At 39.9% G+C, this 27,088-nt stretch overlaps 1 protein-coding gene across 10 annotated transcripts in view; it reads left to right on the forward strand.

The window, feature by feature from the left end:
• Positions 1-6,216: 6,216 nt before the first annotated feature.
• taf2 (TAF2 RNA polymerase II, TATA box binding protein (TBP)-associated factor) overlaps positions 6,217-27,088 on the forward strand; it is a 172,836-nt gene continuing 151,964 nt past the window's right edge. For 2 of the 10 annotated variants that reach the window (XM_061819038.1, XM_061819048.1), the window contains exons 1-4: positions 7,140-7,472; positions 7,600-7,725; positions 7,874-7,928; positions 21,167-21,327. In XM_061819038.1, coding sequence (XP_061675022.1) covers positions 7,676-7,725; positions 7,874-7,928; positions 21,167-21,327 — 266 coding nt within the window. In that variant the 5' untranslated portion in view covers positions 7,140-7,472; positions 7,600-7,675. The other 8 variants (XM_061819042.1, XM_061819039.1, XM_061819041.1 and 5 more) reach the window with 8 other exon arrangements.

Raw genomic sequence — 27,088 nt, forward strand, 5'->3', positions numbered from 1 at the left:
AACACTGCTGCGTGTGAACGATTGACACACTTATTCTTTGTTGAGCGATATTTAGCGATGATCGGACTGCACAAACGCGTCGCTTTGTTGCCGGCTCGCGGCCGAAGCTTAACCAGACTGTGTTTGCACGAAGATATGCCCTAAATTTGATTTTTAATACACGTCTCGTATAAATGAATGAGACGTTCTCCGCTATCATAACATTGCTACGTGTGAATGATTGAATGAAATCAGAAGCATGGCGTCTCTCTCAGTTAAGAATGTATTGTATTTAGAATCTATAATATATCGTTGATTTGAATGAAATCAGAAGCATGGAGTCTCTCTCAGTTAAGAATGTATTGTATTTAGAATCTATAATATATCGTTGATTTGAATGAAATCAGAAGCATGGAGTCTGTCTCAGTTCAGAATGTATTGTATTGTATTTGCCATTTTTACTGTTTGTCTTACGTCAGGCACGTGGCGTGATGTCACTTCAGGAGGCGTGGTTAAGTGCCCTGTACGGAGGGGTCAATTCTGATCATGTGGCCCTTAGTCAACATTATTTGCCCACCCAAGCCAACTGAAAGATGAGAAGGTTCGACCAAGATGGCGACCGAGGCAGACGCTTGTTATCGCAGCTGAGCATTTTTGGATCTCTATCCCTTACTCCTGCTATGTGAGTTTTACTATGCGGCTATAAATGTCTACAAGCAGTGTTTAAACAACCTCCCGGAGTTTTGGGACGCTTGTCCCACAATTTATAAAAGGATATTTTTTCCCCACGGCGGACGATAAACAGCTAAGCTTAAGCTAAGCTAAAAACAAGTCAAGGCTAATCTAAAGAAACAACGGAGTGACTGTACCGAACTTAACTAAACTTGACCATGCTAAGCGATAAAGGAACAAAGCGCAAAGACAAGAATAAAGAAGTTGCCTACCAAGAAGGAATGATTTTTGGCGTGCCCCTTGACGTGAACAAGGCTCGGCGTTCCTCCGCTGACGCTACGTCCAGGACTTCTTCCCATCCTTCTTCGGTCAATATGGACCATGACTATGACTGCACAGGTCTGCAGACCCAGCTCGATGGTGATGGTGGTCTGGTTCCTCTGCCGCCATCTGCCACGGATACTCCAGTCAAACCAAGAGAGAAAAAACAAAAGGCAGAGATGTCTTTAGCTGATCTACAAGCTAGCATCCTCACTGCAATCAATGTGCGCGCCGACAACTTGGAAGGCATGATTACTAAGAATGCGGACATGATTACTAAGAATGCGATGAGCATTGATGCCCTTAAAAAATCAGTTGATTTTGCTTTTGCTGAAGTTGAATCTCTTAAATATAACATGAAGGAAGTCCAGGCTGCTAGCGTAAAATATGAACAACAGATTGCAGACTTGCAGCAAAAGGTCAATGAAGCAGAACGTTATACTCGCAGATGGAACCTCAGACTTCACGGCATCCCTGAAGACAACCCAGAAGACATCAAGGCCAAAGTTATCAACATTTGCTGTTCTATGTTGCCTGGTTCTCAGCAGAAAATTACAGATAATATTGACATTACACATCGCCTAGGGAAATACCAGAGTTCCCAAAACCAGCCAAGAACCACCATCATCCGCTTCACAAACAGATCCACAAGAGATCTTCTGTGGAGAGTGGCAAAAAAGAGCGAATACCTCAAAAACCACAAGCTGAGATTTACTGAAGATCTAACAGCTGAAGACAAGGCAATACGCAACAAGCTGTGGCCAATGATTGAAGCGGCAAGGAAAAATGGGAAAAAGGCTCACTTTGCAGGCACCCGTGTTATCATCGATGGAAAAGAAACACGCCCAGAGAATAGTGATGGTTTGCAGGCTAATACCCCATCCAGTGGTGGATCCACTCACAGTTAAAAGGTCGCTGAACTCAACGCAACTTCACTCAGGATGATCGACAAAGAAAATTGAAGAAGAATGAGGAGGAACAGAAGTGCCTTTACAGGTTGTAAAACACTGAAGACAACAGACAATACAAGGGCTCGTTATCACAAGTATGGCTAAAGTTTTAAGGGAGGAGCGTTAAAATTCAAAGGACAATTTTGGACCTTTATCTCTTCCCACTTAACTTCTTGTCCTTTTCTGGATTAAAAGTTTAAGTGTTGCTAAACTTCTATATGTTCTACCTCATTGATGGTATGTTTAACACTGGTTTATATGTTAATAGGTACATTTTTAAATTCTCAGGGATAGAGATTTTTTTTTTTCTCTTCGTTACTTGAAACTATCTTTCTATAGTTCTTGTTCTTAGTATATTTTTTTTGTTACATTGTCTTTCACTGTTGTTTCTCTTAATGTCAGGGGGTTAAGACAAAACGTTAAAAGAAAAGCTTTATTTTTATTTGCAAAACAACAAAAAACTGATTTCGCTTTCTTTCAGGAGACACACTCGCTTAAGAACGATACAACTTTTTGGAAGGCCCAATGGGGCAATGACATCTGGTTATCTCATTGTTCAGAAAGAGCAGCAGGTACAGCTGTTTTAAATAATTCCTTCAATGGGAAAATCTTGCACAGTGAAGCTGATACTAAAGGTCACTTTCTTATTATAATTATTAATACCAATGATACCATAATTTTCTTAGTTAACATATATGGATACAATTCAAAAAGTGAAAATGATACCCTATTCGGAGTTTTAGAATCTCGTTTCCTATATTGGCTCTCTAAATATCCAAGCGCAAAGATAATAATGGGCGGTGATTTTAACATTGCTCTTAACGGTCTCAAAGATAGGTGGCCTCCGCGCTCTAATCCCTCATTAGCATCTACTCTAATACAGTTCATGCATAAATTTGATTTGATTGACATATGGAGAGAAAAAAATCCTGGAATGTCCTTATATACTTGGAATAATAAAACTAACACTAGTTTGTCAAGAATAGATTTTTGGCTGATTTCCAATGGATTTGACAAAAATGTCATTACTGTCAATATTATTCCAACTCCTCTTACTGACCATAAAGCAATATCAATACAAATCCTTCTAAACCCTCGTACCTGTCGTAGGAATTCTTACTGGAAATTAAACAGCTCTATTCTTAAACATGAAGCTGCTTCTAAGACCATCCGATCTTTAATTGATCATTACTGGCAAAAAGCCTTACTTGAAAATAAGTTTTGCACTAACTGGGAACTTTTAAAATTCGAACTATCAAAATTTTGAGGACATACAGTAGTTCAGTTGTTAAAGCAAAAAAAGCTGAAGAAGAAAACATTATCTCAGAAATAACGGCTTTGACACAAAAAAACAGAGCTAACTTATCTGAAAGTGAATCTCATCTCTTAATACAGTTACAACTTAAATTAGATGATTTATATAGGATGAAAGCTGAGGGGGCTTTTATTAGAAGTAGAAGGAGGTGGATGGAGGAAGGAGAACAGAATACTGCCTATTTTTTCCGGCTTGAAAAATCTCATGGCAAACTTAATACTATACAAAAACTAAACATTGACGGAAACATCACAGACGATCCCAAAAAGATAGCTAAATACTGCTCTGATTTTTATACCAAACTCTATGATTCTAAATACTGTGAAGACCTCACCAGCCACTTTATGGTATCTCTCACAAACACTAAGTCAATTGATCTCGGCCTGAAAGAGTCCTGTGACCAACCACTAATAATACAAGAAATTATCTCAGCAATAGATCATCTTAAATTAAATAAATCCCCAGGTACAGATGGCATTACTTCCGAATTTTACAAAGCTTTTTCTAAGCAGTTAGCTCCCTTCCTCCTCGCTCTCTTCTCAGAATGTATTCATAATGAATCCCTCCCTCCAACTTTAACTCAAGGCCTTATAACTTTAACACCCAAACCCAAAAAAGATTTACTTCTTATTGATAATTGGCGCCCAATATCATTACTAAATAATGACTACAAAATTTTTGCCTCAATATTTGCCAAAAGAATGAAATTTGTTTTAGATTATATAATTGATGAGACTCAATCTGGTTTTATGAGAAATAGACACATTTCCAACAATATAAGATTAGTTCTTGATTTAATTGACTATGCAGATCTATGTCCAGACGAAAGTTTCATCCTTTTCTTAGATTTCTATAAGGCTTTCGATACAATTGAACATAACTTTATATTCCATGCACTAGACAAGTTTAATTTTGGCCCACTTTTCAAAAGTGCTGTCCGAACAATGTACAAAAATGGAAACTCATCTATTAAACTGCATGCTGGCACTTCCCCCCGATTTCCTCTTAGACGTGGAGTAAGACAAGGATGTCCAATATCACCCTATCTCTTTCTTCTTTGTACACAGCTTCTCACCGACTCTATTAAGCTCAGCCCATTGAAAGGTATTCTAATAGCAGACAAAGAAATTTTCATAAGTCAGTTGGCCGATGATACTACACTTTTCTTAAAAAATAGATGTCAGATTCCTCTTGCTATTGATGTGGTTAACACTTTTTCTCTTGCCTCTGGGCTCTGCTTAAATATTAAAAAATGTGAACTACTTGCCCTCAAGACTTGTAATATCTCTTCAATCTGTAATATACCTGTAAAAGACTGTGTCACATATTTAGGCATATTTATAAATAAAGATATGGAAACTAGATGTGATTTAAACTTTAATCCTGTTATCGACAAAACTCAGAAAAAACTTAATCAGTGGCTGCAAAGGGATTTATCTTTGAGGGGCAGAACTTTATTAACTAAAGCTGAAGGTATATCCCGGCTCACCTATGCTGCCTCATCGCTTGGTGTTAATAAAAACATTCTAAAAAATATCGACAAAATGCTCTTTAACTTCGTATGGAAAAATAAAACTCACTATATTAAGAAATTGGTTGTAATGAATACTCATGACAAAGGAGGCCTAAATTTTTTAGACTTTCAAACATTAAATAATACTTTTAAAATTAATTGGCTGAAGCACTTCATTAAAGACCCCTCCTCAATTTGGAATTTCATACCAAATTTTGTCTTCTCTAAAGTAGGTGGCCTACATTTTCTTTTACTGTGCAATTACAAGATTGAAAAAATCCCATTGAAATTATCAAACTTTCACAAACAGATGCTTCTCTCATGGTCTTTATTATATAAACATAACTTCTCTCCGCACAGATATTACATATGGAATAACAAAGACATAACATACAGAAACAAATCCTTATTTTACCCTGCCTGGTTTTCTCATAATATACTACTGGTTCACCAGCTGTTTGATTCCGATGGCTTGCTGTTTACTTATGAAGAATTTATATCAAAACACAATGTGTTAATCCCTACTGACGAATTTAAGATAATCATTAATGCAATTCCTGCTGGTGTCTCTTTGCTATTTAGAAGCCCAGCGGACCAAATACCAGCTCCTTTGCATCTTGATCCATCTAAAAGCGAAGTAGGCAGGATTTGTTTCTCGAGAACACGTAAAAACAATCATTCCATACGTACTTTATTTCAAAGGGACATAGTGTCTCTTCCTCACATAACATCTTATTGGAATCAATTATTACATAATCTTGACTGGAAAAGAATCTGGATCTTACCAACTAGATATATGATTAACAACAAAATAAAAGAAGTATCTTTTAAGTTAATTCATCAAATTTATCCTTCCAAAATATTTATTTTACAGCGTTTTAAAAAACAAATTGATACTGATTGCTCTTTCTGTTCAAACTGCCCTGAAGATAATTTTCACTTATTTTGGTCTTGCCCTGTCTCCAATAATTTCTGGAAAGATGTTTGTATTTTTATTTCTACTTTTATTGACAACAGTTTTACTCTTTGTTTTGAAAATATACTGTTTGGTTTCACGTCTTTTACCTCGTCTAAAAACAGACACTATTATATGATTAATCTTATAATTTTACTAGCTAAATTTCATATTCATAAATGTAGGTGTATAAATAAAAATCCTTGTTTTATTTTCTTTCAAAATGAAACTAGACAGTATATTCATACCATTAAGAATTCTATGAACGCTAAAGCCATTAAAACGGTAAATTTGTGTAGTTTATTTCATGTTTTTTTGTAGAATGTAATCTTCTTTTTGACCCCCCTGGCAAATTGTCTTCTGCGTTGAATTGTATTGTTCTGTTTAATGTTCAATAAAGGAAAAAAAAAAAAAAAAAAAAAACTGAAAGATGAGACGTAAGCGGACGACTGAAGGATACACCTTTGCGAGATCGCTGCACACAACGTTACTTATTTAAAAATCTCCCCGCCTTTCCTCCTTTAAAATACACGACAGTAAAAACTCATTATTGTTGTCGTGTATTTTAAATTTTATTTTGAATTGTCGGTTAAGGTGTTGAGTCAACGTAAACCTCAGTGATGAATCATGAATGGAATGAGGAAGCACTTAAAATTTTATATGAATTAGAGCATAACGATTCCGTGAACGAATCTTTTTAAGAGTGTGAGGCAGTACGCTCAAAAGAAATGCCGTTCATATCACTAGAATGTAGGAAGCAGCTGCCTCGGAAGTCTTTCATTCCAGTGCTGCAAAATAACCGTTTTCCACCAAGGCGACGCGCCCATATTTTAAACTCCATGCACACTACGATGCTAAACTAGGTCGCAGTCGTCAGCGCTTTCCGTGTGTGTACGGCAGAAAAATTGCAAAACACTGCTGCATACGATTGAGTATAACGTCTTGCAGTTAGGACAAGGAACAGGGAGTTCCTTTCACATGAGAAAAAAAAGACTTTTAAAATATTTTTTAGAAGCATGTTGTTTATTTTAGTATCTGGTTTGGCGTTAGAAAAAAATAATCTTCATGAAAACTGACATGGGAATAAACAGGTTACAAGTTAATTTCCGTGTTCCTGTGTTACTTTCTAAGGCAATGTCGACCTTCCCAACATGGCCTTTGTATCGGTACGTCGTTTCACTTGACTACTAATTATATAGCTTCATATCTATGTGTAAAAACCGGAATTCGAAGAGGACCTCTGAGTGGGAAATCGAACTTCGGAGGCATTGCATATCCAACATCAGACTAGGTACTCGGAAATCCCACATCCGAGTAGGCAGGAACTAATGTTGCGTATTCGTTCCAAATTAATTTTGGAATGTATTGAGAGCACATTTGGATTAACACTTAGAACAAAACGGACAACTTTGTCCCAATTGAGTTGCTGTACGTTTTCCGCCGCCGAACGCTTGTACTCTACCGCATAAACATTGTATTCCGTTATTGATAATTTTCATAGATGTGTTTACAACTTCGTCGATAGACGCGGACTTGAAAAGGAACAACAGTTAATGCGAAGAAGTCTGAATAAGTAAATTTGCGCGCGAGGTCCACAGTTAAAATGGCGGAACCATAGATATATGTTAACCACTGTACGCATTTTCTCATTCTCTGGGCTCTTTTACTAATATGTACATTTGTTAGCTGCTGATGACATACATGCCTGATTGGAGGGAGTTAATTTAAAGTTGTCTTCCGAATAAAAATTCCGTGTGGATAGACCAGGTATGTATCTTCATTGAGCGGTAAATAACAGGTGTGGGGTCTTTTTACTTATTTTTCGTCTTATTCTGTTTCTTCATCACCATTGTTTGCTTTTGTCTGAGTGTTTTTTTTTTTTTTTTTTTTACAGTTATGAACACGACTGAGCTGATGAGAGGAGGTTGAGCTAACTTTCGGACCATCTGACCCGAACCAACGAATCGAAGATGAACAGGAAAAGGGATAAAGGATTTGAGAGTCCACGACCCTTTAAATTATAAGTATATTGTATTACTCCGTTCAATTAATGAGAGCTCAAGTAACACGTGTTAATTTATTCAGCTCACTGGAAGACAGCGTTATTTATTTATGTACAGAACCAAGTGATTGTTTATAGTAACGCTATTATATCTTCTGTTTTTTACGACCCACCAGGTCGTGTGCATCAACAATATCAACTTCCAGAGGAAGTCTGTAATTGTGAGTATGAATATTCCATAAGGATGATATTTTTACCACATGCAAATGACATCATTACAAATACATGCAGAGCATAATGCTATCAAACAACACTCGTATCTAATACTTGGTGAGCGTTTAGGTGGAGAAAAGGGAGTGGTGACTAATGAGTGAAACAATTTTTTTTCATAAATAACCTCTTTAAAAGCATACGTGATCACGTGAAATGTGAAATTAGCACTAAATAATTAAGTTGGGGTGACATGGTGGAAGAACTGGTTAAAATGTTCACCTCACAGTTCTCAGGACCCATTTGAATCCCGGGCGCGCCTCTGTGGAGTTTGCATGTTCTCCCCGTTTCTGCATAGGTTTTCTCTGGGCACTCCAGTTTCCTCCCACATCCTAAAAACATACATTAATTGGAGAATCTAAATTGCCCTGAGATGTGATTGTGTGAATGTTGTTTGCCCTGCGATTGACTGGCCACCAGTTCAGGGTATACGCCGCTTCCTGCCTGATGATAGCTGGGATAGGCTCCAGCATTCCCGCAACACTTGTGATGATAAGCGGTTCAGAAAATGGATGGATGGATAATTTAGTAGGAACCTTTTCAAAATAATTTCAATCGAAAACTGGATTTGTGTGTCCCAGTAAATTGAGCATTTCGCATGACAATAATAAGTGGGATGCTGTATACATTAGTAATCTTAAATTAATAGTGGAGATGCGGCCTTTATTTGTTTTAGAAAGATTAAAATACAGTCCTTTTACACAGCTATAAAGCTGTATATTAGTGTGCAATCGCATGAACAGAGTTATGCTCCCAAAAATTTGCATTGGTCAAATAAAAGAGTCATGCTTGTGGTTCAGTGCTGCATTTTTTTTTAAACTTACCATAATAATCTTTTTACAATGTAATCCAAAAATCCAAATCTTCTTCTTTTCCTTTCGGCTTGTCCCGTTAGGGGTCGCCACAGCGTGTCATCTTTTGCCATCTTAGCCTATCTCCTGCATCTTCCTCTCTAACCCCAACTGCCCTCATGTCTTCCCTCACCACATCCATAAACCTTCTCTTTGGTCTTCCTCTCGCTCTTTTGCCTGGGAGCTCCATCCTCAGCATCCTTCTACCAATATACTCACTCTCTCGCCTCTGAACATGTCCAAACCATCGAAGTCTGCTCTCTCGAATCTTGTCTCCAAAACATCCAGCTTTGGCTGTCCCTCGAATGAGCTCATTTCTAATCCTATCCAACCTGGTCACTCCGAGCGAGAACCTCAACATCTTCATTTCTGCCACCTCCAGTTCAGCTTCCTGTTGTTTCTTCAGTGCCACCGTCTCTAATCCGTACATCATGGCCGGCCTCACCACTCTTTTGTAAACTTTGCCCTTCATCCTAGCAGACACTCTTCTGTCACATAACACACCAGACACCTTTCGCCAGCTGTTCCAACCTGCTTGGACCCGTTTCTTCACTTCCTGACCACACTCTCCATTGCTCTGTATTGTTGACCCCAAGTATTTGAAGTCGTCCACCCTCGCTATCTCTTCTCCCTGTAGCCTCACTCTTCCCCCTCTACTTTTCTCATTCACGCAAATATATTCTGTTTTACTTCGGCTAATCTTCATTCCCCTCATTTCCAGTGCATGTCTCCATCTTTCCAATTGTTCCTCTGCATGCTCCCTGCTTTCACTGCATATGACAATATCATCTGCGAACATCATGGTCCAAGGGGATTCCAGTCTAACCTCATCTGTCAGCCTATCCATTACCACTGCAAACAGGAAGGGGCTCAGAGCTGATCCCTGATGCAGTCCCACCTCCACCTTAAATTCCTCTGTCACACCTAAGGCACACCTCACCATTGTTCTGCTGGCATCATACATGTCCTGTACTATTTTAACATACTTCTCTGCCACACCAGACTTCCGCATGCAGTACCACAGTTCCTCTCTTGGTACTCTGTCATAGGCTTTCTCTAGATCCACAAAGACACAATGTAGCTCCTTCTGACCTTCTCTGTACTTTTCCACAAGCATCCTCAAGGCAAATAATGCATCTGTGGTACTCTTTCTAGGCATGAAACCATACTGTTGCTCGCAGATACTTCTGTCCTGAGTCTAGCCTCCACTACTCTTTCCCATAACTTCATTGTGTGGCTCATCAACTTTATTCCTCTATAGTTCCCACAGCTCTGAACATCCCCTTTGTTCTTAAAAATGGGAACTAGAACACTTTTCCTCCATTCTTCAGGCATCTTTTCGCCCGCTAGTATTCTGTTGAATAAGTTGGTCAAAAACTCCACAGCCATCTCTCCAAATTGCTTCCATACCTCTACCGATATGTCATCAGGACCAACTGCCTTTCCAGTTTTCATCATTTGTAGTACCTTTCTGACTTCCCCCTTAGTAATCATTTCCACTTCCTGGTCCTTCACTCTTGCCTCTTCAACTCTTCCTTCTCTCTCATTTTCTTCATTCATCAACTTCTCAAAGTATTCTTTCCATCTATTTAGTACACTACCGGCACCAGTCAACACATTTCCATCTCTATCCTTAATCACCCTGACCTGCTGCACATCCTTCCCATCTCTATCCCTCTGTCTGGCCAACCTGTAGAGATCCTTTTCTCCTTCTTTCGTGTCCAACCTGGTGTACATGTCTTCATATGCCTCTTGTTTAGCCTTTGCCAACTCTACCTTTGCCCTACGTCGCATCTCGATCTACTCCTTTCGCCTCTCCTCAGTCCTCTCAGTGTCCCACTTCTTCTTCTCTAATCTCTTTGCTTGTATGACTCCCTGTATTTTGGGGTTCCACCACCAAGTCTCCTTCTCCCCTTTCCTACCAGATGACACACCAAGTACTCTCCTGCCTGTCTCTCTGATTACCTTGGCTGTTGTCGTCCAGTTTTCTGGGAGCTTATGCTGTCCATCGAGAGCCTGTCTCACCTCTTTCCGAAAGGCCGCACAACATTCTTCCTTTCTCAGCTTCCACCACATGGTTCTCTGCTCTACCTTTGTCTTCTTAATCTTCCTACCCACCACCAGAGTCATCCTACACACCACCATCCTATGCTGTCGAGTTACACTTTCCCCTACCACTACTTTACAGTCAGTAACCTCCTTTAGATTACATCGTCTGCACAAAATATAATCTACCTGCGTGGTTCTACCTCCGCTCTTGTAGGTCACTATATGTTCCTCCCTCTTCTGGAAATAAGTGTTCACTACAGCCATCTCCATCCTTTTTGCAAACTCCACCACCATCTGCCCTTCAAAGTTCCTTTCCTGGATGCCATACTTTCCCATCACTTCTTCATCGCCCCTGTTTCCTTTACCAATATGTCCATTACAATCTGCACCAATCACAACTCTCTCGCTGTCTGGGATGCTCAGAACTACTTCAACTAGTTCCTTCCAGAATTTCTCTTTCAACTCTAGGTCACATGCTACCTGTGGTGCATAGCTGCTAACCACATTATACATAACACCCTCAATTTCAAATTTTAGTCTCATCACTCGATCTGATACTCTTTTCACCTCCAAGACATTCTTAGCCAGCTCTTCCTTTAAAATAACCCCTACTCCATTTCTCTTCCCATCTACTCCGTGGTAGAATAATTTAAACCCTGCTCCCAAACTTCTAGCCTTACTACCTTTCCACCTGCTCTCTTGGATGCACAGAATATCAACCTTTCTCCTAATCATCATGTCAACCAACTCCTGTGCTTTTCCTGTCATAGTCATAGTCCCAACATTCAAAGTCCCTACACTCAGTTGTATGCTCTGTGCATTCCTCTTTTTCTTCTGACGCTGGATCCTGTTTCCTCCTCTTCTTTGTCTTCGACCCACAGTAGCTGAATTTCCACCGACGCCCTGCAGGTTAGCAGTGCCGGGGGCACATCCAAAAATCCAAATGACTGTACATATTTTCTTAACATGGTGAAGTGCAGGGCTCTCAGACTCATGGGCCAACTGCGGCTCCCGGGACAATAGTTTGCGGCCCCCGCAAGTGTAGTGTGAATGACACTTGTGTGCGAAGCTGAACGAGCCAATCACTGTGACTATGGCTCTCGAGGACAGGACATCTGCCGAGTTTATTGCCTACTCGTGACATTAGACAACAGCCACAGTCAAGTGCAGTACGTCCAATGCCTCACCGCCTTAACTTGCTCGCATGCTCAGTACGTCCAATGCCTGACTGCATTCATTCACTCGCTCACTCAGTACATCCAACGCCTCACCTCCTTCACTCGTTTTTATGCTTCTTCATTCCTCCAATCAAATCGGCGGAGGAGTAGCTGTGAAGCCACTGACTGATCATCCGTGTGCACGCCTGTGAACACTGAAACATCAACGCAACACTGACTCAAAGTGGGATTATTACACAGCCCCAAACCTCTTTTTCAAAGCCCACAGTGAAGAGAAAGGTCGGTGATGAGTGTCATCTTTACACAACCAGGAGATTTAAAGTACGCTTTCTCAAGGAAGGAAGACAAAAGGAACTTTTTCTCGTGAGGAAAACATGGGACGTTTCTCTTTCACCATCTCCAACCCGTTCTATTCACAGCTCCATGTCTCCTCTTTTTATTTAGTTAAGGCAATCCGAAACGTAACAAACACGGCAAATGTGGTAGGCAACACAATCGTAAGCAGGTGTGTGACAAGCAATGCAAAAATGACTCAATAAACAAAGTAACTGAGGTAAATAAAGAGAAACGAGTCGCGGTGTGTCTTCAATTGACGCGCTGAGCGCTTGTGTCGCATTTCAGTGAGTCGGGGGACATTCTCCTTTGCACGCCGAGCGCTTGCGTCGCATCTCGTTAACGTCCTCTCGGTCTTGTGATGTCATCCTTGTCCTGACACCTCCGTCTCTACAGTCGAGTGGTTTCCCGGACGTAATATTAGTGCGTATTTCTCCGTTGCATCATATTATTCAAGCATTCAAGTGAGAAGCATTAAAAGAAAAATGAGAAATAGCTATGTACTATTAAGAAAAAGAGCATTAAAAAGCAAACGAGCAAATTTGAGAAAAATATGTACAATGAATTCAACAATGAGCACAGACAATTTCAGGAGTGCAATATTCAGGGATGAGAATTTTTAGACTTTTTCAGACCAAAATGACCATTCTCGAGATAAGGGCAAATCCGTTGAGAAAATTTCAGGGGGGACTAGGGGTAGGGTACCGTGCGCCTGCCTTTCGGCGGTCGGCTCCGAACTGCAAGTTCAGCTTAGTGCTAGCACAAGCACGACTATCATGCCGTTGTAACTTGCTCGGTAGTGTAAATATTTGCACTTTGCGACATAAACATTAAAACTTGTTTGCGGATGATTACTCGATTGTTCAACAGAGTTATATACAGTATAACGATCCAATCATGTTAGTGGTTAATCGAGTTTCACCATTGCCATATACATGTGTTCTCGGTTCTCAGAAATCGCAGTGTAACTTGTTAGTTAGCCAAGTAATGGCGCGTGGGACTTAGCGCGAACTGAGCGATGGTGTGTTCAAAGTTTCACGATGGCGAAAGTGTTAGAAAAAAAGGATGAAGGTCGAGCGAGAGGAATTGACAAGGATCCTGGAATCAAAAGCTGTTTCAGATCGGCATGGCTTGAAAAAAGTGTAACCGTGCAGATAGGACCAAAAACGGTATCAACATGTCTAACCGAACACATGCAAAAAGAGTACGTTCCCGGCAAAGTGCTTTGCACTCTGTGTTCTGATAGGAGCAAAAAATATCCAGGAGGAAACATTGTGGCAGAGTGCATTTCTGACATGTCAAGTGACATTTCTGATGAATTGTGTGAGAAAGCCAAATGTTTCAGTGTATATTTGGTCGCTCTTGATGAAACCACAGGCATCACAGACACTGTCCAGCTCGCCATATATGTCAGTGGTGTTGATGACAATTTTGAAGCAATGGAGGAGTTGCTCACAGTAATTCCAATGAATGATCAGACCACCGCTCAGGAGATATTTCACCAGCTGTGTGATTCCATTGAGAATGCCGGTTTGCCATGAAAGAGGTTTGCTGGAATAACAACTGATTGAGCTCTATCAATGACAGGGAGGAAAAATGGACTGGTGGCACTTGTTCAAAAGAAACTGCAAGAGGAGGGTGTGGAGGAGGCTATAGCTCTGCACTGCATTATCCATCAGCAGGCCCTTTCCAGCAGATACCTGAAGTCTGTCTGTGTGAAATGCATCAACCAAATCAGATCCAGGGGCTTAAAGCACAGAAGGTTCCCTGCTTTTTTTTTTTTTTTTGAGGAAATGGAGTCAGAATATGGGGATGTGCTCTACTTCACCAGGGTACGTTGGTTCAGCAGGGAAAACATTGGAGTGATTTTTTTTTTTTGAGTTTAGAGCAGAAGTGAAAGCCCTCATGGAGAAGGATGGTGTGGCTGTTCCTGTGCTAAATGGACATAGCTTTTCTTGTTGATATCACACATGAGCTTAATGTACTGAACAAGAAGTTACAAGGCCAGGGGAAACTTGTCAGTGATGCCCTTGACAACATGGGGGCATTCTGCACAAAACTTGTTATGGAATGTGCCGCTCTCAGACAAACCTTTGCCATTTTCCAGCATGGAAGGCACTTGTGGATACAGGCACACCATTCAGTGACCGTAACAGTTAACACAAGTAACAATGGTGAAGAAGTGTGTCGCTCAGTTTTGTTGCAATTTGAATTATTCTGGTCACAGTTTACATGATTTTCCCATAGACCCAAGCCTCAGAAGACAGTGGGTCAGGTTTGTGCAAATGAAGAGAGCTAATTTTTCCAAACCCAGTCAGCAGTCTGTCATATGCAGCAGGGATGCGAATTTTCCGCCGATCGGCGGATTTCCGACTTTTTCCAGACCAAAATGACCATTCTCGAGATAAGCTCAAATCCGTTGAATTTCAGGGGGGTTTGTTAGCCAAGTAATAATGGTGCGTGGGACTTAGACATGACCAGCCAAGCTTATGTTCTGATGTGTGCAGGGTTTTTAATTTTGATAAAATACTACATAGTATTAAAACAAGAAGTTAAGTGTGACATACTAGTCACTGGCATAAAAGTTTCAAACTGCAAACTAATGTAAATTCTCTTACTTGCAAATTTGATTGTATACTTCCTTGAGAAACTTGGCTGTCGAGTAAGCAAAACCTGACAGTTATCAGCATTGTGTGGATTTACAGTGCCTTGTGAAAGTATTCAGCTCCCTTGAACTTTTAAACCTTTCGCCACATTTCAGGCTTAAAACATAAAGATATACAATTACCTTTTTTTTGTCAAGAATCAACAACAAGTGGGAAGCAATTGTGAAGTGGAACTAACTTTTTTAACAAATAAAATCAGAAAAGTGGGGCATCCAATATTCCTCCGCTCCCTTGGATTAATACTTTGTAGCGCCACCTTTTGCTATAATTACAGCTGCAAGTTGCTCGAGGTATATCTGTATCAGTTTTGCACATTGAGAGACTGAAATTCTTGTCCATTCTTCCTTGCCAAACATCTTCAGCTCAGTGAAGTTGGATGGAGAATGTTTGTGAACAGCAGTCTTCAGCTCTGCCCACGGATTCCCGATTGGATTCAAGTCTGGACAATGACTTGGCCATTCTAACATCTGGATACGTGAACCATTACATTGTAGATTTGGCTTTATGTTTTTGATCATTGTCCTGTTGGAAGATTAATCTCCGTCCCATTCTCAGGTCTTTTGCAGACTCCATCAGGTTTTCTTCCTGAATGGTCCTGTATTTTCCTCCATTCATCATCCCATCAATTTTAACAATCTTCCCTGTCCCTGCTGAAGAAAAGCAGGCCCCAACCATGAGGCTGCCACCACCATGTTTGACAGTGGGGGTGATGAGCTGTTGCTTTTACGCCAAACGTATCATTTTGCATTGTTCCCAAAAAGTTCGATTTTGGTTTCATCTAACCAGAGCACCTTCTTCCACATGTTTGGTGTGTCTTTGAGAAATGGCTTTCTTCTGGCCACTCTTTCATAAAGGCGATATTTGTGCACTATACGACTAATTGTTGTCTTATGGACAGACTCTCCCAACTCAGCTGTAGATCTGTGCACAGTTCATCCAGAGTGCTCATAGGCCACTTGGCGGCATCTCCGATCAGTCTTCTCCTTGTTCGAGGTGAAAGTTTAGAGGGACGGCCGGGTCTTGATAGATTTGCAGTGGTCTGATACTCCTTCCATTTCAATATGATTTCTTGCACAGTGCTCCTTGAGATGTTTAAAGCCTGGGAAATCTTTTTGTATCTAAATCCGGCTTTAAACCTCTCCACAACAGTATCTCGGATCTGTCTGGTGTGTTCCTTGGGTTTCGTGATGCTCTCTGTATTTTAAACAGAACCCTGAGACTATCACAGAGCAGGTGCATTTATATGGAGACTTGATTACACACAGGTGGATTCTATTTATCACCAGTCAACATTGGATCATTCAGAGATCCTCGCTGAACTTCTGTAGTGAGTTTGCTGCACTTAAAAAAAGGGGCAGAATAATATTGCACGCCCCACTTTTCAGTTTTTTATTTGTTAAAAAAAGTATAAAATATCCTATAAATTTCGTTCCACTTCACGATTGTGTCCGAGTTCTTGTTGGTTCTTGACAAGAAAATAAAAATTTTACATCTTTTTGTTTGAAGTCTGAAATGTGTCTCAACTGGCTCAAATTGATAACCTGTAACACCTTAATTGAGCTCACATTCTTCACTGTCTTCATGGGACCCTTCAGAATCATGTTCATCACTCGAATTATCGGAAAACTCATTGTCGTTCTCACATCGGTGTTCATGGGCAGCCATGTTTGTGTGTCTTGTTTTGACTTCACGACCCTTCTCAAGATTTTCCACTGTGTACTCTGGTTGCTCCGGCGAATTCAGCAATGTGTGATAAATTTTTGCCGAAAATCGAAAACAACAAATGTTTCCTTCGTATCTGATTTCAGATTCGAATTCAGCATAAAAAACTGTACAATATAAGCAAAAGGTGCATTGAAGACTTTCCATACCCCATAAATGGTTCAGGTCCTACCTGGAGGAAAGGAGCTACTTAGTAACCATTGGAGCTGCTCAATCTCAACAAATGGCAATGGCATATGGCGTCCCTCAAGGGTCTGTTCTTGGACCCTTCCTGTTCAGCCTGTATAGACTAGCCTTGAGTCAAATTTTCCACAACTTTGGTTTTGACTATCATAGCTGTGCAGATGCCTCAGTTATATATAGCAGTGTCTCCCGATGACTATAGATCTTGTGCACGTGACGTCCCAGTTTGCACGGTGCCATATCGCCGGTTAAACCTCGCTGCCCGGCAGTGCAGGAGTCATTGACCGGAGCAGATTTTTTAAATTGCCTGAGACCTGTTGTGCTGTTGGTTGTCACAATATACAACAGTTCTTCAAAGATATCCTTCTATGGAATACCAGATGAAAAGATCAAAAAGGATCGATGGGTTGCCAGTCAAACAAAGCTGCTCGGGAGTCGCTAAACAGGAGCAGATTTTTCCCATTGCCTGAGACTTATTGTGCTGTTGACAAAACTCTGGGTGTCGTGCTATAAAACATATTTTTGTTTCTTCTCAATGGAATTAACTTGCAACAATGCTTTGTTTTACTGGCAATATGGCAATGTCACATGATTTTGTGATGTAGGTGGATGAACTCTATAGTTCAATTGAGGTATTGTGACACTTACTTAAACAGATCAATCACAGGATGAGCCAAAATTTCCTGACACTAAACCACAGCAAAACGTTTTTGGCAATAAATAAAAATTAATTGCTGTTCGTAAATACCTGGACTCTTGATCTTTAAAAAGTTAAGACCAAGTCCGTAACCTTAATGTTCTCGACAGTCCGACCTGACCTTCAACAGTCATTTCAAATCAATTACTAAAACTGCCTTTTACTATCTGAATGACAGATCTAGAGTGAAGGCTTGCAGTGTCAACCAGAAGAAGCTCATCCATTCTTTTATTTCAATTTGTCTTCACAATTGTAATGGTCTTCTGACTGGGCTCCTCCAAAAAAGAGCATTTAAACAGTTGCATGTTGTTCAGAATTCTGCAGGTCGGGTTATGATGAGAGCAAGCGGTCTGAGGATATAACTCCAATTCTAAAGTCTTTACACTGGTTTGCAGTCAGTTGTAGAATAGATTTGAAAGTTCTGCTACTGGTCTTTAAATCACTAAATGGTTTAGGTCCTGAATACATTAAATAAAACCTTACCGAATGCAAACCCAGTAGGTCTCTGAGATCGACTGACTCAGATCTATTATTAATGGAGTGCATAATCCAAAGGAATCAGCATCTGGCTATGATGCTGCTGCAAAAAAGTATAAGTTGCCTACCGATATGATGTCAGCCTCGAGTGTGTTTTCAAATCCAGATTAAAAACAGGTTTTCATTCATTTTAGAGTACGTTTCCTTGACATTAATTGGACTAAAAGCTGTTGTAATTGTACCTATAAACCTTGTACCTTTAAATGTTTATCTATGTATTTCCCCTCTGTATTTGAATGAAGCGCATTGAGTTATAATGTGTCTGAAATGCGTGATACAAATGTTTGTTTTTGCTTTGCTTTGGAGTGTAAGTGATTAAAATAGAAATGTATCTGAGGATTTGATCACTTGCTTTTAATTGCTAAATTCTGCTTAATCAGGGTAGTCACACAGTATTGCCAAATTTGAGCATTTTCTCCACCTTTCGATCAGTCACTAAAGGTCTGATTTAGAGTCCCCTTTGAAAGTTTATCGTGACATAATATCCCGTGTTGTGGGCTACAGTAATGTTCATAATAATAGCAGTCCAATGTGACTAACCAGATTTATCATGTTTTCAGTATATTTTTATTGCTACATGTCAAACAAGTTACCAATAGGTGCAGCAGTTTCTCAGAAAACCAACAAGACCCACCATTCATGATACACACTAAGGTTGTGCAATTGGGCAATTTGTTGAAGGGGTTTTGTTAAAAAATAGCAGTGTGGCATTCAGTCAGTGAGGTAATCAATTTTGTGAAAAACAGGTGTTAATCAGGTGGGCCTTATTTTAAGATGAAACCAGCACTGGCCTACATAGAAATATGGAGAAACAATTTGCTGACAGAGTAAAATGGTTCTTTTTGGGTGCAGGGTCCATGGACAGTTTGTGAGTAGACCACCAAACTCTGAATTCAAGTCACTGTACACAGTGAAGACAGTAAAGCATGGTGGTGCAATCATCATGATATGGGCATGTACGCTTACTATAGTGTTGACCCTATTTATCGCATACCAGGGATCGTTGATCTGTTTGCATATGTCAAAATACTTGAAGAGGTCATGGTGTCTTATGCTGGAGAGGTCATGCCCTAGAAATAGGTGTTTCAATTAGACTGTCACGTTTACCAGTTAAAGTAAGTAAGTAAAGAAGTAAGTAAACAGGACAAAAAAAGAAGCAAAGACACCAGTTCAAGTTTGACAGCTCGTGAAGAGAGAGGATAGGAACTGTCTGCACTCTCTGATAATCCTCTCCCCAGTACCTCTATATATTTGGTTTTAAACACCCCTTATTTACATGGCTATTACAAAAAGGAGACGGGGTAGCAAAATGTATTTGGAAACAAAGTTTACTTGTTTGATTGTCTTGCGCTATCTCCTGCTAAGCAGGTGCCACGTTATTGAGAGCAGAATAAAGCATTTCTTCAGTGCAAGCAGATGTATTATAATTATATTCACAATTGTACCTACATAGACAATGACCCCAAACACACTACAGGGATGAGAATTTTCCGCCGATTGGCAGATTTCCGACTTTTTCAGACCAAAATGAGGGGTAGGGGTAGGGTATCGTGCGCCTGCTTCTCGGTGGTGGGCTCCGAGCTGCAAGTTCAGCTTAGTGCTAGCATAAGCACGACGACTATCATATGCCGTTCTAACTTGCTCGTTATTGTAAATATTTGCATTTTGCGACATAAACATTAAAACTTGTTTGCAGCAGATTACTCGATTGGTCAACAGAGTTATACAGTATAACGATCTAAACGTGTTAGTGGTTAATCGAGTTTCACCATTGCCATGTACGTGTTCTCGGTTCTCAGAAATCGCAGTGTAACTAGTTAGTTAGCCAAGTAATGGCGCGTGGGACTTAGCGCGAACTGAGCGACGGTGTGTTCAAAGTTTTACAATGGAGAAAGTGTTAGGAAAAAAAGGATGAAGATCGGGTGAGGGCAATTGACAAGGATGCTGGAATCAAAAACTGTTTCAGACTGGCATGGCTTGCAAAAAGTGTAACCGTGCAGATAGGACCGAAAACGGTATCAACATGTCTAACCAAACACATACAAAAAGTGGACATTCCCGGCAAAGTGCTTTGCACTCTGTGTTCTGATAGGAGCAAAAAATCCCCCCCCCCCTCCCCCTATCAACAGACATTTTCAGTGTTTTTCCAAATTGGTCATTCTCATCCCTGACACTAGTAAACATGCAAAGTCTTGGTTCCAACCAACAAAGGTACTGTCTTGGATTGGTCCGCCCTATCCCCAGACTTTAATCCAATTGAGAACTTGTGGGGTGACATAAAAAAAACTGTTCCTGAACAAAAACCAAAAAATGTAAAAGAATTGTGGAATGTCGTTAAGCAACGTTGCCGTGGAGTAACAGTTGAAAGGTACCACAAGTTTGTTGACTCCATGCCACAGATGTGAAGCAATTATAAAAAAAACAGTTGTCATACAACTAAATATTAGTCTAGTGATTCAAAAGTTTGGTAAATCCCAGAAAAAGTTTGTTCAAAATACCTTTGAGTTTGTAAAGTCAACGACAGAGTGCTACTGTTTTGAACATATCCTTTTCAATAAATTGCTCAATTGCACAGCCTTAAGATCGTGTATATCATGAATCTTGTTGGTTTTCTGAGAATCTACTGCATCTACGTGTAACTTGTTTGACATGTAGCAATAAAAATTCCACTGAAAACATGGATTAATGTGGTTAGTCACATTGGACTGCTATTACTTTGAACTCCTGAATTTTCACGTTATTTCACATTTTTACATACAACTTATTTTATGACGCTATTTCTTTTACTTTTTATGTATGGATTATTTAGGTTGTTCCCAACATCTGGTGAATTTTTCAGGAAGACCTTTGGTAGTTTATTTGAGTTCAAATGTTGACATTTTAAATGATTTATTTTAGTTGCTGTATCAAGAAATGATGACTAATACACTAACTTTTTATACATGTTTTGTTCTCCCTCCTTTTCCCATTTAGGGCTATGTTGAACTGACCATACTCCCTACAGTACCCAACCTTAACAGAATCAAATTGAACAGTAAACAGTGCCGTATCTACAGGGTCCGAATCAATGATCTTGAAGCTCCATTCATTTATAATGACCCAACTTTGGAAGTTTGCCACAGCGAGTCCAAGCAGTAAGTACAATATGTCAATGGTTTTTGAGTCTGGTTTACACATTTTTTTCATGTAGTTATCTTATTTTGGATATCATTCAGATTTACAGATGATCTTGCTTTGGTTTAGGAACAAAATTACAGTATTTTCTGCATTATAAGGCGCACCTTCAATGAATGGCCCATTTATATATATATATATATATATATATATATTATATATATATATATATATATATATATATATATATATAAAAAAAAAATCATATATAAGGCGCACCGCTTTATAAGGCGCATAGAATAGACACTACAGTAGAGACTGGGGTTACTTTAAGCAATCATTAGATGGAGCTATGCTCAAGGATCAATAGTGATCCATTTATAAGGTGCTCCGGATTTTAAGGCACATTGTCGACTTTTGAGAAAATTGAAGGCTTTTAGGTGCGCCTTATAGTGCGGAAAATACGGTAATCGTTATTTTGAAAATTTGCCTCACAAAATTCTCATGATAATAAAAAGGCATTTTGCCTCTTTGGGTGCAACAGGGGTAATTGGGCCAAAGTCTGGTATGATAGAACAAAGTGTGAGTGTTTATCAATGCATTTATTTATTTATTTTTCAGGGAGGGGGGGTCCAGTTTTTAGAAAACACTAATACTTGAAATTTATACAAAGGTGGGGCAATTAGCGCAATTTCTTGTGTGTAATGCGTCCTGAAGTGTAATATGCTCCCCCAAAGTTGACCCCAAAAATAATCAAGAAAACCCTTCTACCAATGTACAATGCGCACCACCAATTTGCTGCTAGCCATATGGTCAAATTATTAGAAATGATCTGTATTTCTATTTCGCTATCTTAGTACTTTTATTGTTTGTACTTGTATTGATTTTCAAAAAATAGTCTGTACAACAATCATTAAAATAATCTTTGTGCATGTGCTGATGTAGCGGTAAAATATATCTTTGGACAGGCCAAAGGACACACTTGTCCTGATCCCTGTAATTGTCATAACAGAATCCCTCAACCAACTAAAACAACTGCTCAATGATGACATAACATTTTATAAATACTGTTGATAACACATACTTTATTAGTCTTAAGTTGTTTAACTTAAACTTTGTGCAGAAACATTTTTTGCATTAAAAATTTGTGCATAAAATGTTTGTGCATCGTACAGTGTATCCACTGCATTGCACATCCTTGGCCAAGACTTCAAAAGAGGCATCATACTCATCTCCAATTTGAAAAAGATCCAGACGTTACTCACGTTCGATGTTTCTTCAACAACTTGTTAAATTGCCTATAAATCCTCACGTCTAACACATCTTGTTGTTAGCCAGCTAAGCTAAGGTGGTCTGGGTCATCAGCAAGCACGTTTAAGTTGACTTTTCTACTTGGCCAACTTACTACTCAGTACTCACGGTCCTCTTTGTAACCGAAATGTAGGTCTTGCCGGTCGTGTAAGTACTAAGGTTTGATGTTAAATATTAGTTCAGCTCAGTTAAATATTAGAGTACAGGCACGTTTTCTTTTTAGCCATCTAGGCTTGGCTAACTTAGGCCAAGCAGTTTCAAAATGAATGAAATGGCTCCAATTTGGGTACTAAGATTGCACAGATGATGATTGTAGTCCACTGAAGTCGTCCCATAGGAACGTTCTATGTTGAGTATTCACAACATTCGGGCCAAATTTGGCAGGATTAAAGTTAAACAGTGTTAAATAATTTATTTATTTAAGACTGTCAATTGTATTATCAACTGTATTGATAAAATGTTATACCATCTGTCACGACCCATCGAAACGGAGGTAGGACTCAAATGCAGGAATCAGGAGACGGAGTGGTAATTCGGGAAAAACGTTTATTATTCCAAGGTCGGGGATCGGGCAGGCAGTCAAGTGCTGCAGTGGTAATCAGGACGTCATGCGTGGAGTGCAGGTCCGCGGGCAGGCAGGAGTCGGTACACGGGAGATCGATCAAAGAAGGCAGGAGGGATTTTTTTGACAATGATAGGGACTAGGACAAGCGTGTCCTGTGGCCTGTCCCAAGTTATATACAGTATTCCCGATACATCAGCAGAGGCACAAAGATTATTATTCATCATTGTTGTACAGACAGTTTTTTGAAGAACAAAACAAGTACAAACAAAAGTGCAAACTTAGCAAAATACAGATAATTTCCAATATTTTGACCATATGAGTAGCGGCAAATTGGTGGTGCGCATTGTACATTGGTATAAGGGTTTTTCAGATTTTTAGGTCAACTTTGGTGGCGCGGATTATACTTCAGGACGCATTATACTGGAGAAATTACGGGAAATGCCATAATCTGTTCCAAGCCTTCCGACCTCCCGCCAAAAGTAAGCAAAGTACATTTTGTAAAGAATAATAAAAAAAATTGTTCATTTACCTTTGGTGTTTGGCGACGATGTGAAGAGAAGGGTGAGTGACAAGCAAAAGGCATTGCGGGGGACGGAGGTGAAGGTAAGCTTTGACAGCCGAGAGAAAATATATGTACGAACATATGCAGGCACACAACTTAATTCCACGAAAGTAACTTGGGGCCCATGATGAAGGAAGAAGAATAAACTTGCAAAAAAACACGCAAAAAGTTGTACTTTTCCAATGTGCGTTATTGTGACAGTGCTAGCATGATTCGGTGACAGTCGAATGTCCAAGGGAATCAAAAAGCATCATGGTTAAAGCTTGACATCCCTCGTAGCAAATAGGATGCCAGGAAGATGCTCTGGGGGTAGCCAATGGGAGAGCAGCTTTATCTCTCTCGCTCTCGCTCTCTGTCTCTGTCTCTCTCTCTCTCTCTCTCTCTCTCTCTCCTCTCTCTCTCTCTCTCTCTCTCTCTCTCTCTCTCTGTCTCTCTTACAAAATGTGAAAGAATTCATTACTATCATAGTTATGTCAAAAGCATGTTCACATTCTGTAGAAATTCACCATGCAGATGTGCAGGTGAGACAGTCAAGCTGTTGGGTTTCATTCTTACTCAAGCTGTTAGGTTTCATTCTTACTCAAAATCTGAGATTTGCAATAAAGCCAAAGTATCAACCTTGTTTTGAAAATTCCTTGCGCACACACACACACACACCACACACACACACACACACACACACACACCAGGGTTCGCACGCGGCACTAAAAGTCCCTAAAAACCCCTAAATTTTCGAAGGTGCATTTAGGGGCTCCTAAAAGTCCTTAAAATCCGCGAAAACCGGTCAAGCCCCTAAAAAGTCATTAAATTAAAAAAATATCAAAGGGAGGACCTCTACCGCCAAAATTCTCTCTAAAAAATAAATGCATCTTTTATGTAAAAAAAAAAAAAAAATAGCGATCCGTCTGGCGTCCAAATCAGCCGGAAATTGTCAACGGAAATCACCGTGTTGACAACTAGTCGCCATCTTGTTGTTTGTTTCCGTAAGTAGGCATTTCACTTCACTTTGGGAGCTGGGTTCGTCGAGATCCAAAAGATCGGCACATGTTTTACTGCCATCTGTGGAAGCAGAGTTACCAGCTGGAAAAGATGGGAGTCAAAGCGCTGGAGTCACACCGGAAAAACAGGAGACACGCTGATTTGGCGAAGACTCTCTCATCTTCCGTTGGTATGAATCTGTTTCTAAAATATCAAGATAGTGAAGCAGTTATGCGAGTAGTATTTTGATGTCTGCCAATAAAAGTTTTATTCCTACACCATCGATCGTTAATTTACTCCGCGGTAATGGGGTAGTTTGTATACAATATTGACAAACAAGCTTGTTGAATGTGGCTTTCAACAACGCACTCGTGTAAGTTAAATTTTTATTTTTTTTGTAAAAATGTTTTAATGTTGAAATTCTTCTTTCGGACTTTCAGAAAGGGCATGAAAGTATACCGAGCGTTTCCTTGATGCCATGTTTGATGTTTCTTTGATTTAACTCAATGTTCTTTTGAGTCCAACTTTACTCTAACAGCGAAACTTGAAAAAAGTGGAAATGATGTTGAAAAAAATAGCGCAATGTGGAGTACCGGAACCTTAAGAAATGATTGGAAATTTTAACCGATTTCGAAAGTCCGATTACGGTTTCGGTTTAAAAAAAAAACGAAAACCAGTTATAACCGGTTATTTGTAACCGGTTGCGATCCCTAATGCACACCTACAGTTGTCCACCCATCGACTTCAACCAGCCAGAAGTCAGGCTTTATGAACGTAGTTCAATACATGAAGACGGACTCGTTAAAGGCAGAGATCGTGTGGACTTTAAAAGTGATCTGCAGCCATTACAGTTACAAATCTTGTGAAAATAATTCGAAAGTGTTTGCTGTCATGTTCCCAGACAGTGACATTGCTAAAAACTACCACTGTGGGGAAAGGAAGACTTCGTACCTGGCTACATTTGGCATCGCTCCCAACTTTTCATCTCTACTGCCTCAAAGCCAAAAAAGCCAGAATAGAGACTGACATATCTACGCTTATTGTGAAGGTTGACAGGCTGTGTGAGGAGGCAGGAGAACAGAAGAATCTGAGGTTTATCACCGAGGCCAATGCACTCAGAGGCAGAGCAAAGGACAAAAGACCCACTTTGGCACCTCTGCAGCAACAAATAGAGGAGGCGCTGGGTAGGCTCAAGGAGCTAGAGTAGGGGTGCTCAAACAGACATCAGTAGAAGACATTTGTGTATATAGTTGCAATTGTAGTTAGAATCTGTTTTTCTGTATACTGTTATGTGAAGACGTTGACAATGGTCATATCAATGAGAACTACCACAAGGGGCGACAGGTGATCACTGTCACAGGTCCTGAGATACTGGAACATTTGATGAACCAAGAATGGTTGATGGCACCATTGGGTGAGTCTTTTTTCCCTTACTCTTGATTTCCCACGATGGCCCTAAATTTTTCGTGTCGGCCCTAAATTTTTTCCGTGTCAGCCCCTAAGAATGCCCCTAAAAAGCCCTTAACTTTTTTTGGTCAGACTGAGTATGAACCCTGCACGCACACGCACACATGCACAAGCCAACTTCCTTATCTTCCGAGAAGTGGCCAAGGACAACTACATCAACGCGCACACATTATTTTTAAATATACCTTTGTTCACTTGCTTGCTCACCCCTCATTTTGACCTCGAGTACTTTTCGAAATAGAGTATGCGGGAGGCTGGTTCAGAATGTGTTTGGAGACTGTAAAAGGCCAGTCTCTCACGTTCTCCTGATCAGAAAAATGTTTTCATTGGCATTATTTATGCATTTAGTGAATCAAATTACAGTGAAGGAAATAAGTATTTGAACACCCCCCTATATTGCAAGTTCTCCCACTTAGAAATCATGGAGGGTCTGAAATTTTCATCTTAAGTGCATGTCCACTGAGAGAGATAATCTAAAAAGAAAAATCCAGAAATCACAATGTATGATTTTTTTTTTTTTTTTTTAATGATTTGTGTGATACAGCTGCAAATAATTATTTGAACACCTGAGAAAACTAATGTTAATATTTGGTACAGTAGCCTTTGTTTGCAATTATAGAGGTCAAACGTTTCCAGTAGTTATTCACCAGGTTTGCACGCACTGCAGGAAGGATTTTGGCCCACTCCTCCACACAGATGTTCTCTAGATCAGACAGGTCCCTGTCGCTGAGAAACACTGAGTTTCAGCTCCCTCCAAATATTTTCTATTGGGTTTAGGTCTGGATAGTGGCTAGGCCATGCCACAACCTTGATATTCTTACGGAGCCATTCCTTGGTTTTCCTGGCTGTGTGCTTCGGGTCATTGTCATGTTGAAAGACCCAGCCACGACCCATCTTC

This window comes from Syngnathoides biaculeatus, chromosome 5 (genome assembly GCF_019802595.1).
Source record: "Syngnathoides biaculeatus isolate LvHL_M chromosome 5, ASM1980259v1, whole genome shotgun sequence".
NCBI classification, from domain to species: Eukaryota; Metazoa; Chordata; class Actinopteri; order Syngnathiformes; family Syngnathidae; genus Syngnathoides; species Syngnathoides biaculeatus.